This window comes from Dermacentor variabilis, chromosome 3, assembly GCF_050947875.1.
Source record: "Dermacentor variabilis isolate Ectoservices chromosome 3, ASM5094787v1, whole genome shotgun sequence".
Taxonomy (NCBI): Eukaryota; Metazoa; Arthropoda; class Arachnida; order Ixodida; family Ixodidae; genus Dermacentor; species Dermacentor variabilis.
In genome coordinates, this window is record NC_134570.1 from 91,847,026 (window position 1) to 91,863,881 (window position 16,856).

Here is a 16,856-nt window from a genome sequence, read left to right on the forward strand (position 1 = left end):
CCAAATTCTAAAACTCGAATAATGTACATTTTATAAACCCTCAAAAGGGATTTTCTTCGCATACCTCTCTTCGAATGCTCAACTTGCGCAAAATGTCCATTGTAAGAGCTCCTTTTGTAGCAATATATTCAATATGCGGCTGCCAGTTAAGATTTCCGTTATAAATAACTCCAAGGTACTTGAGTGACTGTACTTGTGCATTATCTTCGAGGTGATAATTAAGCGATATGTATATGGTCTTTTACGGGTAAAACAAGGATAGTACACATATTATCATTCAGGTTTAAGTGTAAGCTATCCAGCCAGCCTTCCAGTTCCCTTATATACGACTGCAAAATTTCGTGAAGAGAGTATATGTCACTATACCAAAAAAGGCAATGTCATCAGCATAAACGTAGGTACTGACACCAGGGTGAACGGGGATTCTGCTCAGTAAAATATTAAATAATACAGGTGAAAGTACCGATCGATCCCTGAGGCACACCTCTTGCTCTTCTTATAAGCCTATCTTCTTCGTCTTAAAACAGTGAAGCGGCAGCATGAGAGAGCGAAGTAGCCAGTCGTTTAATTCTAATCACAGAATAGCATAACGAGGACGACACCAGACCAGACGTATACACGTGCATATAATGGGGAATTCAACTGGTCGATCTGGAGCACGCTTTCTCGCTCGGTGGCAAAGAAATTGAATTCTACCGGTCAATTTAGTGCAAGTTTGCCTTTTCCACTGGTCAATAGGTATCGAGTGGCTCCGCGAAGGAGCCCTCCTAATTGATCCGCCGAGCAGTGATGGATTTTACCGGAACTCTGACAACGCATTGGCAGCACTTCCGGATTGGTCGTGTGGTTTGGGTGTTTTAAGCATGATATCCTAGACCGATACGACTCAACTGACACCAGAGCGATCCTAGGCCTCGACCTCACCAAGGCATTTGACAACGTTAGCCATAAAACTATCTTGCTAGGCCTCGAAGAGGTATACGTGTGGGACACAGGGTATATGCATACGTCAAAGGCTTTCTGTCACAGAGGGAGGCGAATATAATATTTCTGGATGTAAAGTCCCCTGCCATCACACTTGGGAGCAAAGGGACCCCGCAAGGGTCAGTGCTATCATCCTTCTTATTCAACATAGCGATGAGGGGTTTCCCGGCGGAACTCAATAAGATTAAGTCGATTAAATTTAGCATGTACGCGGATGATATCAACATCTGGGTTAACAGTGGGAGTGACGCAGCCATCGAACTTAAACTACAGATAGCGGCGAATATGGTGGAAGAGTATGCGGCCAGCAGAGGCTTGGCGTGCTCGCCACAGAAATCGGAGCTGTTAATCATTGAGCCAAAACATCAAAGGGGACACGCTGGGAGCAGCAGACCCATCAATGTTTTCGTAAACAGAAATGAGGTTCCCAAGGTGGAGGAAATCAGAATTCTGGGCATGTATATCCAGAGAAATGGATGCAACCTCACGACAATGTTGTGTTGTGTATGTTAGCATCTAAAATCGAATTTGAACTCCACGGCCCCGTAATGTACCGTAGGCGGACCGTTGTTGGCACCACCTCGTTGCGTTGTGGCCTTCGCAGTGCAAGGCATTGAAGGAGGACTGCAAGCATCGCGAATGGGATCACAGGCGATCTTCGATTGCCTGTAACTCCGCTTCTGTTGAACGCATTCAAGTACATCTTTCGGCCAAGTATTTCTGAAATATTGTTTTTACGTCAAATGCAGTTCTCGACTTCGATAAAAAGTGATTCAGGGTCCCTTTAAGAGCGAAATGTGTCAAAACGTGGTCTTTCCGAAAGGTTTCCGCCGTTTCCATGCGCCATAACTACGGAAAATCCAACAACAGGGCTCCCCTTAGTTTTTTCCACCAAATAAATTTGACCCGAATGCTTTTTCTTACTGCATGTTACATTGATAACTAGAGCAACGATATTTAATGACAGGTGGCAGCGAACTCGTTACTGTGCGCAAAACTCCGCACTAGTTCGCCAAATATTATTCGCAACAAGTATTCAAGGTGGCACACTCCATGCTGTATGTTAGCGCCGTAAAATGCCGTTATGGACTTTCGTACTCCCACAGGCTTGGTTGAAACAGTTGCGGAAGCCCTCGAACTGCAAACACGTGGCCTCGCATTCATTTTCGCTTGCTATGCGGCCCCCGCGGGAACTTTGCCCTTTAGCGCACCAAATTTTCTAAGCCTATACAGAGTTTAATTGTCTGAAATTCAGTTTCTTCTTGTGTCTTCCACGTTATTTTCCCCTCATAGCGTAGAAGCGACATTTACTCATTCTCAGGAACGTTGACGCGATTGTGAAAAAATATATAGCCCACACTTTGTTGTTTAAGGCGAACAGGAAGTTGGTGAGACGCTTTGGAAACGTTAACTTCATGCTAAAATATAAGGCCTAGAAAACCTACGTACACAATACATGATAAGCATGCAGAAAATGCAGTCAGTGCCTCAGGAAGCCTACACACGCGGCCGGTCGGCCACGTTTGTAGAGCATTGGGAAACATTTAGGAGCAGGCGCACTATGGTACGCGCATATATATACAGGAGAACGCATCTTCTGGATTCGTTATACATAATTTTATAACTATTTATAACCACGACTCGGTGCGCATTCGCGTTGCAGTTCGCAGAACCACTAGGTCACTCTGTGGTCGACTTGAGAAATTTCTCGAAATTATATTTATCGAACGAGGTTCGTGTCGCCCCCACCAGCCTGCCCTTTTGTCCGTCCCTATACCGACTTGGTGCACTGCAGAAAAGAAGCTGCGTGCGGGTCGCTTCAGCCAGCCAGAACAGAGAACCGGAAAGAAATGAAGAGCTCGTTCATTGTCTGTGGTCGTGCGACGTTGAGACTAAACGGAAGCTTCACGGAAGGACCGGTGGTGCGCGGTGGGCGAGCCCCTCTCCTTTCTCAGAACAGCGAGCCGACTCTGGCTGCTGATTGGCTGAGGCGAGCCGTAGCCTTCGTTGCACTGATGGAGTGGGTGAGGCGGAGGGGGGATTCTGAATTATTGCAGCCGCGCTACTGTGAAATAAGACGCTCGGACACAAAGAAAGGACGAAGACGGCACTGGACAAACGCCCTTGTCCAATGTTTCGAGTCAACAACAACAACAGTATAGCCTTTGCCCTTTCTTCGTGTCCGAGTGTCACATGCACTAGAGCGCGTTAATCATTCACCATGCATAACTGTGGCCCTGACCATAGTTCTTCTAGGAGCCAGGTGGGCGTTAGGGCGTGCAGTTGGCGTCAGAAGTTTATGAGGCGCAATGGGAAATTAATACCATGCTGCGTGCCCACCTATGGACTTATTGAGATTTGTTTCTCTCTTTCTTTTCCTTTTTGACTCACAATTTTTCGATGCCGATTGCACGCTAATACTCGGAAGCTGCTAGTAGGAGGGTCGAGAATGACTATAAGGACGCAGTTTCACTCATCGATCGAACTTTAGGACATGTCAGTTGCTCCCACCATTATATGTTCGTGGTCTGTCCGAAATGTTCACGCAGTGAGTCGGCAAAAAAAAAGTGGGTGACATTGCAGCAGCACCGCTCTTTCACTTTCTCTGCTAGGGAGGACCCTGTTGATCTTTAGTACAAGCCGGCCTGCTCTATGACAGGGCAAAATTTTATGCGTGCACTTTCTGTGCAATACATATTTAGTCACTATCGAAATGAAGACGAACAAACGAAATAAAAGATCGACATAATTTCTTTTTTGAAATTGGGGAAGACTGGTGCGTAAATTCATAAAATATTGGAAAAGGCCTATGAAAATGATGCCCTACAGGAAAAAATACTCTGTGCAAATAGGTCCAGTTTTTTGGGAAAGGCCTCGAAGACCCAAAGGATGATGCAATATCAGGGCACCCCTCCTCCTCGTTCGAAGAGGAAAACATCGATTGTGTCTCTTCTCTAATGCTCAGTGACCATCGATTACTCTTGGAACGATTTCAGAAGAGCTAGGTTTGGGAAATTCGTGCGTCTACCGGATTTTGACTGAAAATTTGGAAATGGCGCTGTAACTGCTAACTTCTGAGCTAAAGTTGCGAGTAAATAATGTAGCGACGAATTGTTTGCTAAGGGAGCCGAAACTTGGATTTACGAATGTGGCATCGAGCTGAAATCGAAGAGCAAGGGGGGGGGGGGGGGGTGAGGAATGCTCCATGCCACAAAACGAAAAAAAAAAAAAGGAAGCACGGAAAACAAACCAAAGATCATCTATATGTTGCTCGTGTATTTGACTACCATGGAATGGTGCACCACATATTTGCACCAGAAGGTCAAACTGTCAATTCAGCTCCCTACGTGGAAGTCCTGAACCGTATGAATTCATGTGTTCCGTGTGCGACCAAATTTACCGAAAAGAGAGACGATGGATTCTGCGCCATGACAAGGCCCTGCGCGCTCTGTATTGATAGTGCGTAATTTTGGCACACGATTCCCATCACTGTGCCGGAACAGTCTCCCTACTCCATAAGAGTAGAAAGCTGGGCTAGTTAGTGGATGTGGGTAGGTATTGTAAAGGAGCTCAAGCAAAAGCTTGTGGTGTCTAGGTGTATTGCGCCTGTTTGTTTGCGTTCCTTTATAACGACTTTCTATACTCACCGAATTTAGCCCCCCCCCCCCCCGAAAAGTGATGCTCTGGGCCGGCATTTCGGGGATGTGAGACAAAATTAAAAAAGGAACGACATCGCTGCTGAAGCGCTTATGAGGAGAGGACTTCCAAGGGTGCTTCCAGCAACGGAAGAAAGCGGTGGAACCAGTGCATTGTGTCTAATAAGAAGTATATATATTCAAGATGACCGAATGAATGTGTCTGAAGGCATCTAAAGTGATGCTTTTTCTAGACGTATACTACACGTACCTTTAGGACAGACCTCGTAGTTACAGTGATATGATCGCTTCACGGACGAGCTTTCTAAAAGGCAATATTTATGTATACGCTCTTCTTCTTTTCGACCAGAGCTACGAGCTGTGTCTACGCGGCTACGACTTCCACATCCTGGACAACGCTTTCCTGGTGCACGCGCCCGGCATCAAGACGGTCAACACCAGCCTCGTAGTTACAGTGATATGATCGCTTCACGGACGAGCTTTCTAAAAGGCAATATTTATGTATACGCTCTTCTTCTTTTCGACCAGAGCTACGAGCTGTGTCTACGCGGCTACGACTTCCACATCCTGGACAACGCTTTCCTGGTGCACGCGCCCGGCATCAAGACGGTCAACGCCAGCCTCTTAGTTACAGTGATATGATCGCTTCACGGACGAGCTTTCTAAAAGGCAATATTTATGTATACGCTCTTCTTCTTTTCTACCAGAGCTACGAGCTGTGTCTACGCGGCTACGACTTCCACATCCTGGACAACGCTTTCCTGGTGCACGCGCCCGGCATCAAGACGGTCAACGCCAGCCTCTTAGTTACAGTGATATGATCGCTTCACGGACGAGCTTTCTAAAAGGCAATATTTATGTATACGCTCTTCTTCTTTTCTACCAGAGCTACGAGCTGTGTCTACGCGGCTACGACTTCCACATCCTGGACAACGCTTTCCTGGTGCACGCGCCCGGCATCAAGACGGTCAACGCCAGCGACGGCAGACAGAGGGCGACATTGGTGGAAAAGAACAGAGTACGCTATGCGCGCATCAGGAAACATCTCCGCTCCCGTCACCCAGCGCTTGCCAAGCACTGTTAGCAACCCTGTCCGATACGCGGGCGCATATTTCCACGCTTGAGCACATGTGAGCACTTGGGAAGGCCGTGTAGTTAATACAAATGTCTGTTATATATGTTTTTATGAAGCGACTTTATGTTGTGTGTTATTAAAAAAGGTCTAATGGCAGCTCCGTGTCGCTATTATTATTATTTTATTATTATTACGCACTAAAGACTCATACGAACGCTTCCTAATCAATAGAAACATGGCGCACTCTGTCTTTGACGTCATCTGAAAGAATTGGCGCTTCCTACAGAGGCATGACATGAACACGACATTCCGGCGCATTGAATCGCACTTCTAGAGCTGCGCATCGGCATCAAAATGCGGCAACGGGCTATGGGACTGCGAATCGCATTAGGAGGGAGTAGTGTGAAGATCGTCTCACGCCGCGCACGTAAGCGCTGACGTGCAGGCACGTACCAAAGATTCTTTTTCGGGGGGGGGGGGGGGGGGGAGCAACCCAAAGTAACCTTTCTATGCAAACTGGGGGGAGTAGCTTTACTAGTACAAATGTTAATAACGCCCGCCATTCGCCATAAAGACGCGTAAACCCGCAAAAGAGAAATGAAGTAAGGTGTATCTCACAGGTACGCCTGTGAGATACACCTCTCCTTTACTAGGCAAACAAGGAACTACATCAAATGGACTCGCGCAGGAAAGAAGCGCAGGACGAACACTGCCAAGAACAATTAAAAACGCGAAGGTGTAAAACAAAGATTTATTTGGTAGCATACAACTTGGGGGAAAAAAAAACAGCATTTGACAACCAAGGCACACGGCCCACGCGGGGTTGTGTTACTCCGCCAGCCAATCACAGAAGCAAACAAAATCGTCGTCATGCGAGCTTTTCCAAATGAAATCGTACCGGAGCGTCTGCTGTTCTTGAAGATTATTTTCATCGACGGAAGCAACGAGGTGTGCAACAGGCATGGACAAAGTGCATGGAGTCGGAGCATTTCACTCTTCAAAAGTCTGCCTGCCATGGTTGGTTAGTGGCTATGATGTTGCGCTGCGAAGCACAAGGCCGCGGGATCGAATCCCGATCCTGGCCACGGCGGCCGCATTCAATTGGGGCGAAAACACCCATGGGTACTTAGATTTAGGTGTACGTTAAAGAACCCCAGGTGATCCGGAGTCCCCACTATATGGCATGCCTCATGGTTTCTGCACGTATAAGTCCATAATTAATTAAATCTTCAAAAGTTTGCGGTACAGTTAATTTCACTGCTGAGCCCATTTTACTCAAGAAACTTGACTGCCTACTGAAGTGCAACTTGACAATATACTGCATAGTTGCAGCGAAGCAAGCATTTTATTTCAGTTCAATAAAGAATTAGGTATTCGCCATTCCACTATTATAGGCGAGGGAGAACGTATAAATTTACGCGCCAATAATTTTTTTGTGTGTGTGGTTACCACCTGATTTGGGCAACAGGAAAAGTTTGAAGTACGAATTATTTGCAGCCTCGCGGATGAACAGTCGCTGGTGGTTATGAGGGCGTGGGCGGGGCTTCACTGTAGACTTGAGCTGTATCCGACTATAGCAGCCTTTTTTGAATTAGCTATGGAAGAATTATAGAGGAATATTCATTTGCGGAACAATCACAGTTCTACTGGATCCCTCGTTTACTGCTCTACCAATTTAAGTGCCCCAACCGACTCGTGTATTTTCCATGTGTGGCCATGGATAATAAATTGGGCTTAATGCCCGTTGTGCCATGTCGGCCTTAGGGGAACAGACGCGGTCGCAATATTTGTACAGTGACACGGTGCACGCTGACGATGCAGAATTCTGCATGGCAGGCTTCGCGCTATAATATTTATGTGTTGGTCTAGCGTGTGTTCCGTGACCATGCACATGTGCATGTCCGTGTCCGTCTCTTGTATATGGTGCACAGAATTTACTTAACGATTTCAAACAGTAGCTGCGATTTTACAGACACAGAATGTTGAGTAAATAGGAGCGTAAATAGGTGTACACTTAGCTCAGCAATGAAACACTATGCTCCAGTATTTACGCCTAATTGGTCGCGGTAATTATGATATTGGATAAAGCTTGCATTGCGCAGAAGCCAAACTCTCACTTGCTCCTTGTAGTTCGGCAGCTCTGCAGCACAGGGTGTTATGCGAAGGAACACTACGCCAGGCTTCCTTTCCGGTCGACCTTTCCTACAAACGCTTCGGCCGTCAAAGGAACTAAAAAGAAAAATAACTTGAGCTGCGTTTGTACACTATTATTGTACAATGTCTAAAAAAGTACGGCAGAAAGCCTCCTTTACTGATGATTATCTGCGTTAATGCGATTAGAAATTAACGTGCTGGTGCCTCTGTAATTTGTGATGAGAAATTCACTATTGGTAGAGATGTTAATCACTATGTTTATGTTATGTAATTATGGAGGATAAGTCGTCTGCTATTGGCAACATACCATGTGGCACATATCCAGTGTTTCAGGTTATTTACTAGACCAGACGTCAACAGCTAGTACATAACTTAGTTCGCTGAGAACAGTGGAGTAAAGAGGATGGATGGATGGATGGATGGATGGATGGACGGACGGACGGACGGACGGACGGACGGACGGACGGACGGACGGATGGATGGATGGATGGATGGATGGATGGATGGATGGATGGATGGATGGATGGATGGATGGATGGATGGATGGATGGATGGATGGGAAGCTCAATAGAAGAAAGCGACGATAACGCTCATTCTTAAACCTGATAAGGAGCTTGAGATCGACAACCTCAGACCAATCTCCCTAACATAATGCGTCGGAAAATTAATGGAACATGTTTTTTCAACAGAGTAGATAACTTCCTAGAGGATAACAACATATACCGAGCTACAATGATAGGATTTCGCAAATACCTTTCGACACAAGATGCGATGCTCCAACTTAAGCATCAGATAATCGATTATACAACGCGCTCTACAAGGGCTCTCTGGGGCCTTGATCTCAAAAAGGCTTTCGGTAATGCCAGCCACACAACCATATTGGAAAACATCGAACGAATAGGACTAGGTCAACGGACGTGTAACTACATCAAGAGCTTCCTATCAGATAGGAAAGCAGTCATCTCCGTCGGAGGGCTCACGTGGCCCGAGATCGACATGGGGGGTGGCACGCCGCAAGGCGCTGTCATCTCGCCGATGCTGTTTAATCATGTCTTGATGGGACTCCCCGAAAAACTAAATCACATGGAGTCCCTGAACAGCACAATCTACGCCGGACTATATTACTATCTGGACTTGTGATGGCAGCGACCGATCAATAGAACAACGACTTCAGACTGTAATTAACACAGTAAAGGAACACCTCATATGAACAGGCCTCACATACTCTGCAGAGAAATCTGAACTTCTCTTGTACCGCCCCACACTTAGGGGCAGGCCTCCTAAAGGATACGAAAGAAACAAGGCTCATGAGGAAATCAAGCTACACACCAAGAACGGGCGGAATATCTCACTCGTCAACCAGCTCAAGGTGCTGGGTCTAGTAATCGAGAACAAAGGCACAAAGGGGGAAACCATAATGTAGTTAGACACAAAGGTAACTAACACCATGAGATTGATCAAACGAATTACTAACGAGCACCAGGGTATGAAAGAAGAAAGTATCATACGGCTGATACAATCATTCGTAATCAGTCAGATCACATACATAGCAGCCTTCCACAATTGGTTTGCAGCTGAAAAGACTAAAATTAACAACCTGATAAAAAAAGGCGTACAAACTAGCACTAGGGATTCCCATCAGTACGAGCACAGATGTTAGGACTCCAAAACACACTGGACGAACTCATAGAAGCACAACAAACATCTCAGGCAGAACGACTAACCAAAACCAAAACGGAACGGCATATACTAAGCATACTAGGAATTAATTACCACAATCTATACGGGGAAAAGAGGACGATAACGAGAGAAATTCGTGACAAACTCATAGTACCAAATATACCCGAGAACATGCATCCAGGTTACAACGACGGCAGACGCAAGAGTAGAGCAGAGAAAATGATCCGAAGCTTTGGATCAGGCGACAGAGCAACCTTCGTAGACGCGGCTGAATACCCACACAGAAATAGCTACGTAGCAGTAATCGTAGATCACACCCAAAAGCCCCTTACAAGCGTATCAGTTAATGCCAAACATTCCGAGACAGCAGAGGAGGTAGCCCTTGCACTAGCATTGGTCTCCACCTATACTCAGTGCATCATTACCGATTCTCAAGCGGCCATTAGAAATTATGCAAAAGGTAGGATCTCTCCTGAGGCATGGCACATCATAAGCGTCAATGAAGCAAAATTCTCCAACGCAGAGAAGAACGGCAGGTAATTGCTCTGGTTCCCAGCGCATACGACTCCAGGCATTCCCGCAATCAACCTTAACGAGGTAGCACACCGCGAAGCTCGAGGTCTTACTCGCCGAGCTGAGCAAAGAGTGACTTTCATCGGTCAGGAGAACGCGGAGGAGGAAATCTGGAGAGAAAAAGATATATTAACGAGATTTAGCGATATTACCAAATTCTATCAAAATCGGAGGCGAGTATTACCACCGCTTCACACTAAACTGAACAGAGCTGAGTCCGTTACTTGGACGCGACTACAAACAGAAACTTATACGAGTCCCGTGCAACTAAAAAATTTCTACCCCGATCTATACGAGAGCGATATGTGCAAGCTATGCAAGTCTGTTAGAGCCACCCTTCAAAACATGCTGTGGGGATGTGAAATATACCAAGATAAAATGGGAGTCTCCACGGAAAATCTACGGGCGGGGTGGTCGGCCGTGCTGCTCAGCTCAGAACTCCAAGGCCAACTTTGGGCCGTCCAGCGAGCCAAGGAAGCCGCACGGGAGCGGCAGCTCCCAGTGGCCATCTAGGTGGCCCTAGGCCCGGGGCTCCCAATCGCCAGATTCCAGATAAAGTTATCCCATCACAAGAATATCTATTTCTCCTTATGCGGTTCCATCGTGGCTCATGTTCTGTCGTGTCGCCGATTCCCTCTTTTCAAAAAAATCTTGAACATAAGAATATCTATTTCTCCTTTGTGTGCTTCCGCCCCCTGATTCTTAGTAAATTACCCTTTGCGCATGGGTTAGTGCCACAGCAGATGAGCATCATCATTATAATAAGACGAATATGGTCCGAGCCGTCTTCCTTCGTGGACCTGGCGCTCCCTGGTGGCGAAATGGCAGTGGGTGCCATCGTTCGTCTGCCACATCAGGAGCAGCCACCGAGTCTGGCGCAGGTTTTCGAGCGGTGCTGCCCAGCTCTCCTCTCGCAACTGTAAGGCATGGACGGGAAGATGTTGGAGAGCGTCATCATATGAGGTGAGGGCATTGAGACATCTCCAGTGCGTCTGTATCGCGCTAGAATGCTGCCCGCGGTCCTGACTGAGAGGGAGACCTGATCGCCGCGCAATGTGGTCGACGACCTCGTCTTTATTTGGCGCCTCCTTCGCCCACATGGCAGTGACTTGGCCGATCCTGTTTCCCTTGTAGTCTCGATTTCAAGAGTTAGCCGCATACGGTTTGCTCCACCGCGAAACATTTCCTGATCTATTAAAACCAAGTGGCGTGCTAAATCTGCGTTTACTTGTCGGCATGAGTTTCATTGGAAATTAAATTAAATTATGGGGTTTTACGTGTCAAAACCACTTTCTGATTATGAGACACGCCGTAGTGGAGGACTCCGGAAATTTCGACCACCTGGGGTTCTTTAACGTGCACTTAATCTAAGTACATGGGCGTTTTCGCATTTCGCCCCCATCGAAATGCGGCCGCCGTGGCCGGGATTCGATCCCGCGACCTCGTGCTCAGCAGCCTAACACCATAGCCATTGAGCAACCACGGCGGATCAAGTTTCATTGAATCACTCGAGAAAAATTATGCTGCCTATGCCTGAGAGAGGCCGTTTTCTATCCAAAGACTCTCCTCCACAGCCTATAGAAGAAAAAATTATTTTTAATTATTTTAATTATTTAAAAACGATCAGCAATATAATGTCTAGGAAGAATACTTTCCTCCTTGTAATGTGAACTTGTGTATCGGAACTAATACACGACGCACATATTTAGTAAAATTTTCGGAAATCCTTCGTGCTCGTCCTTCCTTCCTGACAGGACAACACGTAGTAGGAGAAATGTAATCGGTGGACGAGAGCGCCTGGTGGTTAAATGAGGCCTGCAGAGGACCAATCTTAAATAATCATGCGAATCCATTAATGCACCCTGACACTGAGTTTAAACAGCTGCTCTCATTTTGAATTATTTATCTGCTTATTGCCAGTCCTTCCTGTGGGTGCGATACGTATGGTGCGAATCGATTTTTGTCGCAGGGCTCGACGTCTGCCAACTGGGAGACACAACGAGCATCTTGCGCCCTAGCTAGGTAATAAAAACATCCAATATTCAGCGATGAGCACGGCATAATTAAAGTATCGGTATTTAGCGATAAGCATCTACGTTTCCTTGAACGAGAGTCCTCTGACGCAGCGCGGGCGTCACCTGAATTGAAAGGCTTTGTATAAACTGTGTTCTATAAGTGGGTAAGGTTGGTCGGCTTGTTTCCCTCGAGAACCTGTTGCCACAGCTCTTCGAATGAGTGCAGCGATGTCAAACTGCGGCAAGACCAAGCTCCGCGTCGCATATTGTGCCTTCCTCATCGCAAGCGGTCTGTTCGTCCTGTCTAATATGGCCTATCTTCAGATACTTCGAACGGACGTGAAACCCTGTGCGCTTGTTGGTGCCAATCGATCGCGACGAAATATTTCGGACATTTGTGCCACGATTCCACCAAAGCCCATCAAAAATGCGCAAAGAGTCACCAAGCTTCGGCTCCAGATCAGGAAGCCCCGACAGTCGAAGCAAGTCGCCAGCCGCGCACCGAATGCAGCGAATCTCGATCGGATCAGCAATTACACTGCCCACGGCAGCAAGATCATCTCGACGCCAAGCAAAAACATGCCGCCCAAGTACATAGCGCAAAAGGACTTCGTACTCTCCGACCTTTCGGTGCCGTTTGACGAGAGCGTCACCCTCACGACGCAGGCGACTCACGAGTTCCTGCAGCACGTTCCGGTGCTGTGCTCCCGATGGCAAGGGCCCGTCTCGGTCGCCGTGTACGCGCCGGGAACCGACTACGCGGTGGCGCTGGACAAGATCGCCTTCCTGCGCCACTGCGACGACCCGTGCGTTAGCGCGAACGTGTCGTGGCACGTGGTGTTTGACAAAGCGCACGCGCCGCCGAAGGCAGTCAAGGTCAAGACTTCTTCTTCGGCGGCGTTTCTCCGGTCGTGGAACGGCTCGTGTGCCTCGGACGTGATGCGGCGCGAGTACGCGCAGTTCCGCGAGGCGCACAAGATGACCTACCCGATCAACGTGCTCCGGAACCTTGCGCGGCGCCGGGCCCGCACGCGCTACGTTCTCGCCTCGGACATTGAGCTGTACCCTAGCGCCAACGTGATTCCGAGCTTCCTGAGCCTCGTCGCCGAGCGCCGGCGTCGCAACGCCACCGAAGCGGGGGCGCCCCAGGTGTTCGTGCTGCCCATCTTCGAGGTGCAAGCCAAGCAGCGGCCGCCCCTGACCAAGCGAGCCCTGGTCGGGATGCTGCGCAACAAGACGGCCATCTTCTTCCAGAAGTGGCTCTGCGACCAGTGCCAGAAGTTCCCCAAGCGAGAGGAGTGGGTGAACTACGTTCCAGCCGACGAGAACCAGCTGGGCATTTTCACCACGACCAAGCGCGACCGCTCTAATGACCTCTGGGAGCCCATCCATATCGGTACCAACGACGATCCCTTCTACGCGGAAGAGCTCACCTGGGAGAGCAGGAAGGACAAAATGGCGCAGGTATGGGAGACGCAGCGTTTTCAGTGGTGCGCGCGGATGACGACCGATCTTTCGCGGTGACGTTACCATGCCACTTGAAGTTGGCAAGGTTATCGGGTCTAACATAAAACAATATTCGCCTTGTTCTATGCTTTTGACCTGTGTAGAATGTTTTGCTAATGTGACGATTAACCTACGCCCTTTCAGCTACTATTTCATATGGTTGGTTGGCGTTGCATTCCCAGCTGTCAGGAGCGCCAGTGTTTACAAAGGGATGGTCGTGGATCAAAATTCGTCATGACACCCGTCTACAGTGTGACAGTCGAAAGTACCAAACGTAGCCTGTTTGAAAGCTTTCCCGTGTTTCCACGCACCGAAACTAGGAAAAACCCTAAAGCAAAGAAGGGCTCGTGTTTCACTCCACCAAATGACTTTGTCGCATGAGGTTTTCTTTCTACATTCTACACTGATAACTACAGCGACGATAGCTAATAGCTAATTGCAGGACACTGCGAACACGTTACTGTGCGCTAAACCTGGCATCAATTCGCGCAATATTAATTGCAAAAAGTATTTGAAGTGGCACACTCTGTGCTCTATATTATCGCCGTAAAATTCCTTTGACGATCTTTTGTTCTTGTTGTCATTGTTCCTTCAAAACATGGCGTGTACTCACCCACAATGGGGGATGGGCGAGGAAACGGGTAGGCTTACTCCTCTAGGCATCTACTTCTTTGACACGGTTTATAGAGCGATCTAACTGCAAAGACAACAAGGGATGCCACAGCACGCCCCCTGTGATTCTTTTTCCATTGTGCAGCCTTTGTGAAAACTTGACGAGCCGCTCTGGCACTGCATGGAATCCAAGCCTGTATAAAGTGGAAGTACGTGAACATGAGCTTGTCGCGTTCTCGACGATGTTTCCCTCTTAAAGTACGCAAGCTAAATTTACTCACTCTAAGGAACGTTGACGTGACTGTGAAGAAATGCGGTTCCATACTGCGTCGTTTAAGGCGAAGAGAAAGTTGGCGATACGTTTTGGAAACGGAACCCGAACGTCTGGTCGCTGTCATCCGAACCGAGGTTATATATATAACCTCCTTGCTTGCCCCAATAGCTTGCGGTTCTGTTCCTCCCCGCCCAATCCATGCCGTGCAGCGACAGCTACGCGTCGCGTCACCTTACCAGAGAACTGACTGAACCAGAATAAGTAGCTGCTTCGATGTCCGCCTCTGATCGCGCGACGCCGACGGAGCGGAAGCCGTGGAAGCTCCACGTAAGGATCAGTGCTGCAAAATGGGAAAGCCCCCTCTCCGTCCTCACTCCTGAGAAAAGAGAGAGGCTCTCGTTATTTATCGGCATACACGATTCGCTGTAGAGTATAGTGAAAGAGAGAAGGATGCCAGGCGAGTGCCGAGATGTGCAGTCGGCTTCAGAAGTTTATGGGGCGCAAATAGAAATCTGGGGTGGTATTCTCGGGTGTAATATTTATGGTGGCGCCCGAGAGCTACAGGCGTTACTGAGCGGTAATGGCGTTACTGGCTTTAATTACTGAGCGTTACTGGCGCTGTGCCAAGCTCGCCATGTTCGCACTGTGCCAAGAGCGCTGTCTGCCGTATGCATCGACGTGTACATTGCCGAGCGTCGCGAATGCATCCGAAATGTGAAACTACCTCCAAAATTGCTGCCCCGAGAATACCGCCCTTGACTACTAGGCTGCGCGCCTAGCTGTAGGTTTATCCAGCTTTCTTTCGTTTTTTTTTCTGTTTTTATTCACAGCCCATGACTTGTAATCTTTCGACGACAATTGCAAGTGAAACCGCGCAAGCTGCTAGCAGGAGGAGTACGTTCGCTTGGACATTGTTCACGAACTTCCACTTGTCCGCAGAGCCTTAGGATAAGCCAATTGCGTGTGACTTTATTTGTGGAGTGTCCTTTGCTTCACAGAGCAGCCTTATAAAAAGCGGTAACCCTCTCCCCTTTCTTTTTTCTTTTCTACCAGAACTACGAAATGTGCCTACGTGGCTACGACTTTCACATCCTGGACAATGCTTTCCTGGTACACGCACCCGGTATTAAACACTCATCTGGCAGGGACAACAAGCGCATAAATCCCTTTGTGCGAAAGAACAATGCGCGCCATGCGCGCGCCACGAAACGCCTCCGGTCCCGGTACCCATCGCTTGTCAAGGACTGTTAGCAACCCTGTCCGGTACGTGCATGTATTTTCGTGCTTGCGTGCCTGTGAGTACTTGGGAACTCCTGCAGCACATAGAAATGTGTATTATGCATGCTATAAAGCGCCTCTATGTTTCGTGTTATATAAAGCAGTTGTAATGGCTGCACCGTGCGTGTCCTAGTTTTCTTGATTACGCAGTACAGACTCATATACCAACACTTTCTAAACAACAGAAGCACCTGTGCTCTCTAATTATGGCGTCATCGGAGAAAGCCGGCGCTTCCTATATGCACGTGGTGCACCGACTATACAGGCGCCACTGATGGCCACCGAGCGGGTGCTTGCGAAAGTACGCTCGGGATGTAGTAGCAGAGGACAGCATTCTGCAGCAAGGAATGACTGAAGTTCGCGGCTGCGAGTGTTATTTTTTTCGGGTGCCAGACCACTGCTTCAGCTGTGACAACTGCAGGAAAGGTGCAGTTCTCTACGAGAGTTGATATGTACAGGATCTTACGTGCCAGGCGCATTTCGCAGGCAAGCGCGACGAAGCCCAGTTATACGAACTGTCGCTCGTGTTAAGTAGCCGCGTTGTTCACACGCCGACCCTACACTTGCGCCATCTCTTGTAGTATGCTGCAACCACACCGACTGCCCCCAGCGCTTAGCCAAGGGGCGAAGCGGGATTACAGAAGACGCGATATCCATGCTGGGAAAACAACGTCAGGGGACGCGTTTGAGTCGAGCATCGTATATATTGAGCTGACAAGCGCAGAGCATACAATGCGCGCCAGCGACCGTGTTTGCAAAGAATTCCATCGCTACGCGTCGCGGAACGGCCTGAAATTCCAATCCGAATGCGGCTTCCCTCTTCATTCGCGGCCAATCCGCCCGGAGAGGGACGGGGACGTAGTCGGGCTCCTGCGCCTACGTAATCGTGTGCGCATTGTGACGTTGCTTGTGGTGACATGTTACTTCGAGAATTATTCGAGGCAACATCTGTTATCTGTGCGATCTGTTGCTTGAATGGACGAATTGAAGTTTAGAGAAATAATAAAACACACAAACGGTATATCTGCGTCGTTTGTTTTTTCTTTTTT

The 16,856-nt window shown here is 48.1% G+C and overlaps 1 protein-coding gene across 1 annotated transcript; it reads left to right on the forward strand.

Annotated features, from left to right (window-relative positions):
• The first annotated feature begins 12,464 nt into the window (after positions 1–12,464).
• Positions 12,465–15,785, forward strand: LOC142574049 (beta-1,4-glucuronyltransferase 1-like). The gene is made up of 2 exons (XM_075683225.1): positions 12,465–13,601; positions 15,583–15,785. Exons 1-2 carry the CDS (start codon positions 12,717–12,719, stop codon positions 15,778–15,780), a joined length of 1,083 nt encoding a protein of 360 aa, XP_075539340.1. The 5' UTR covers positions 12,465–12,716; the 3' UTR covers positions 15,781–15,785.
• Positions 15,786–16,856: the final 1,071 nt, after the last annotated feature.

Bases quoted from the DNA above. Each gene is read 5' to 3' on its own strand.
- LOC142574049 (XM_075683225.1), top strand. From the start codon at position 12,717: ATGCCGCCCAAGTACATAGCGCAAAAGGACTTCGTACTCTCCGACCTT. The intron at 13,602-15,582 runs GTATGGGAGACG...CTTTTCTACCAG, and splicing joins GGAAGGACAAAATGGCGCAG to AACTACGAAATGTGCCTACG.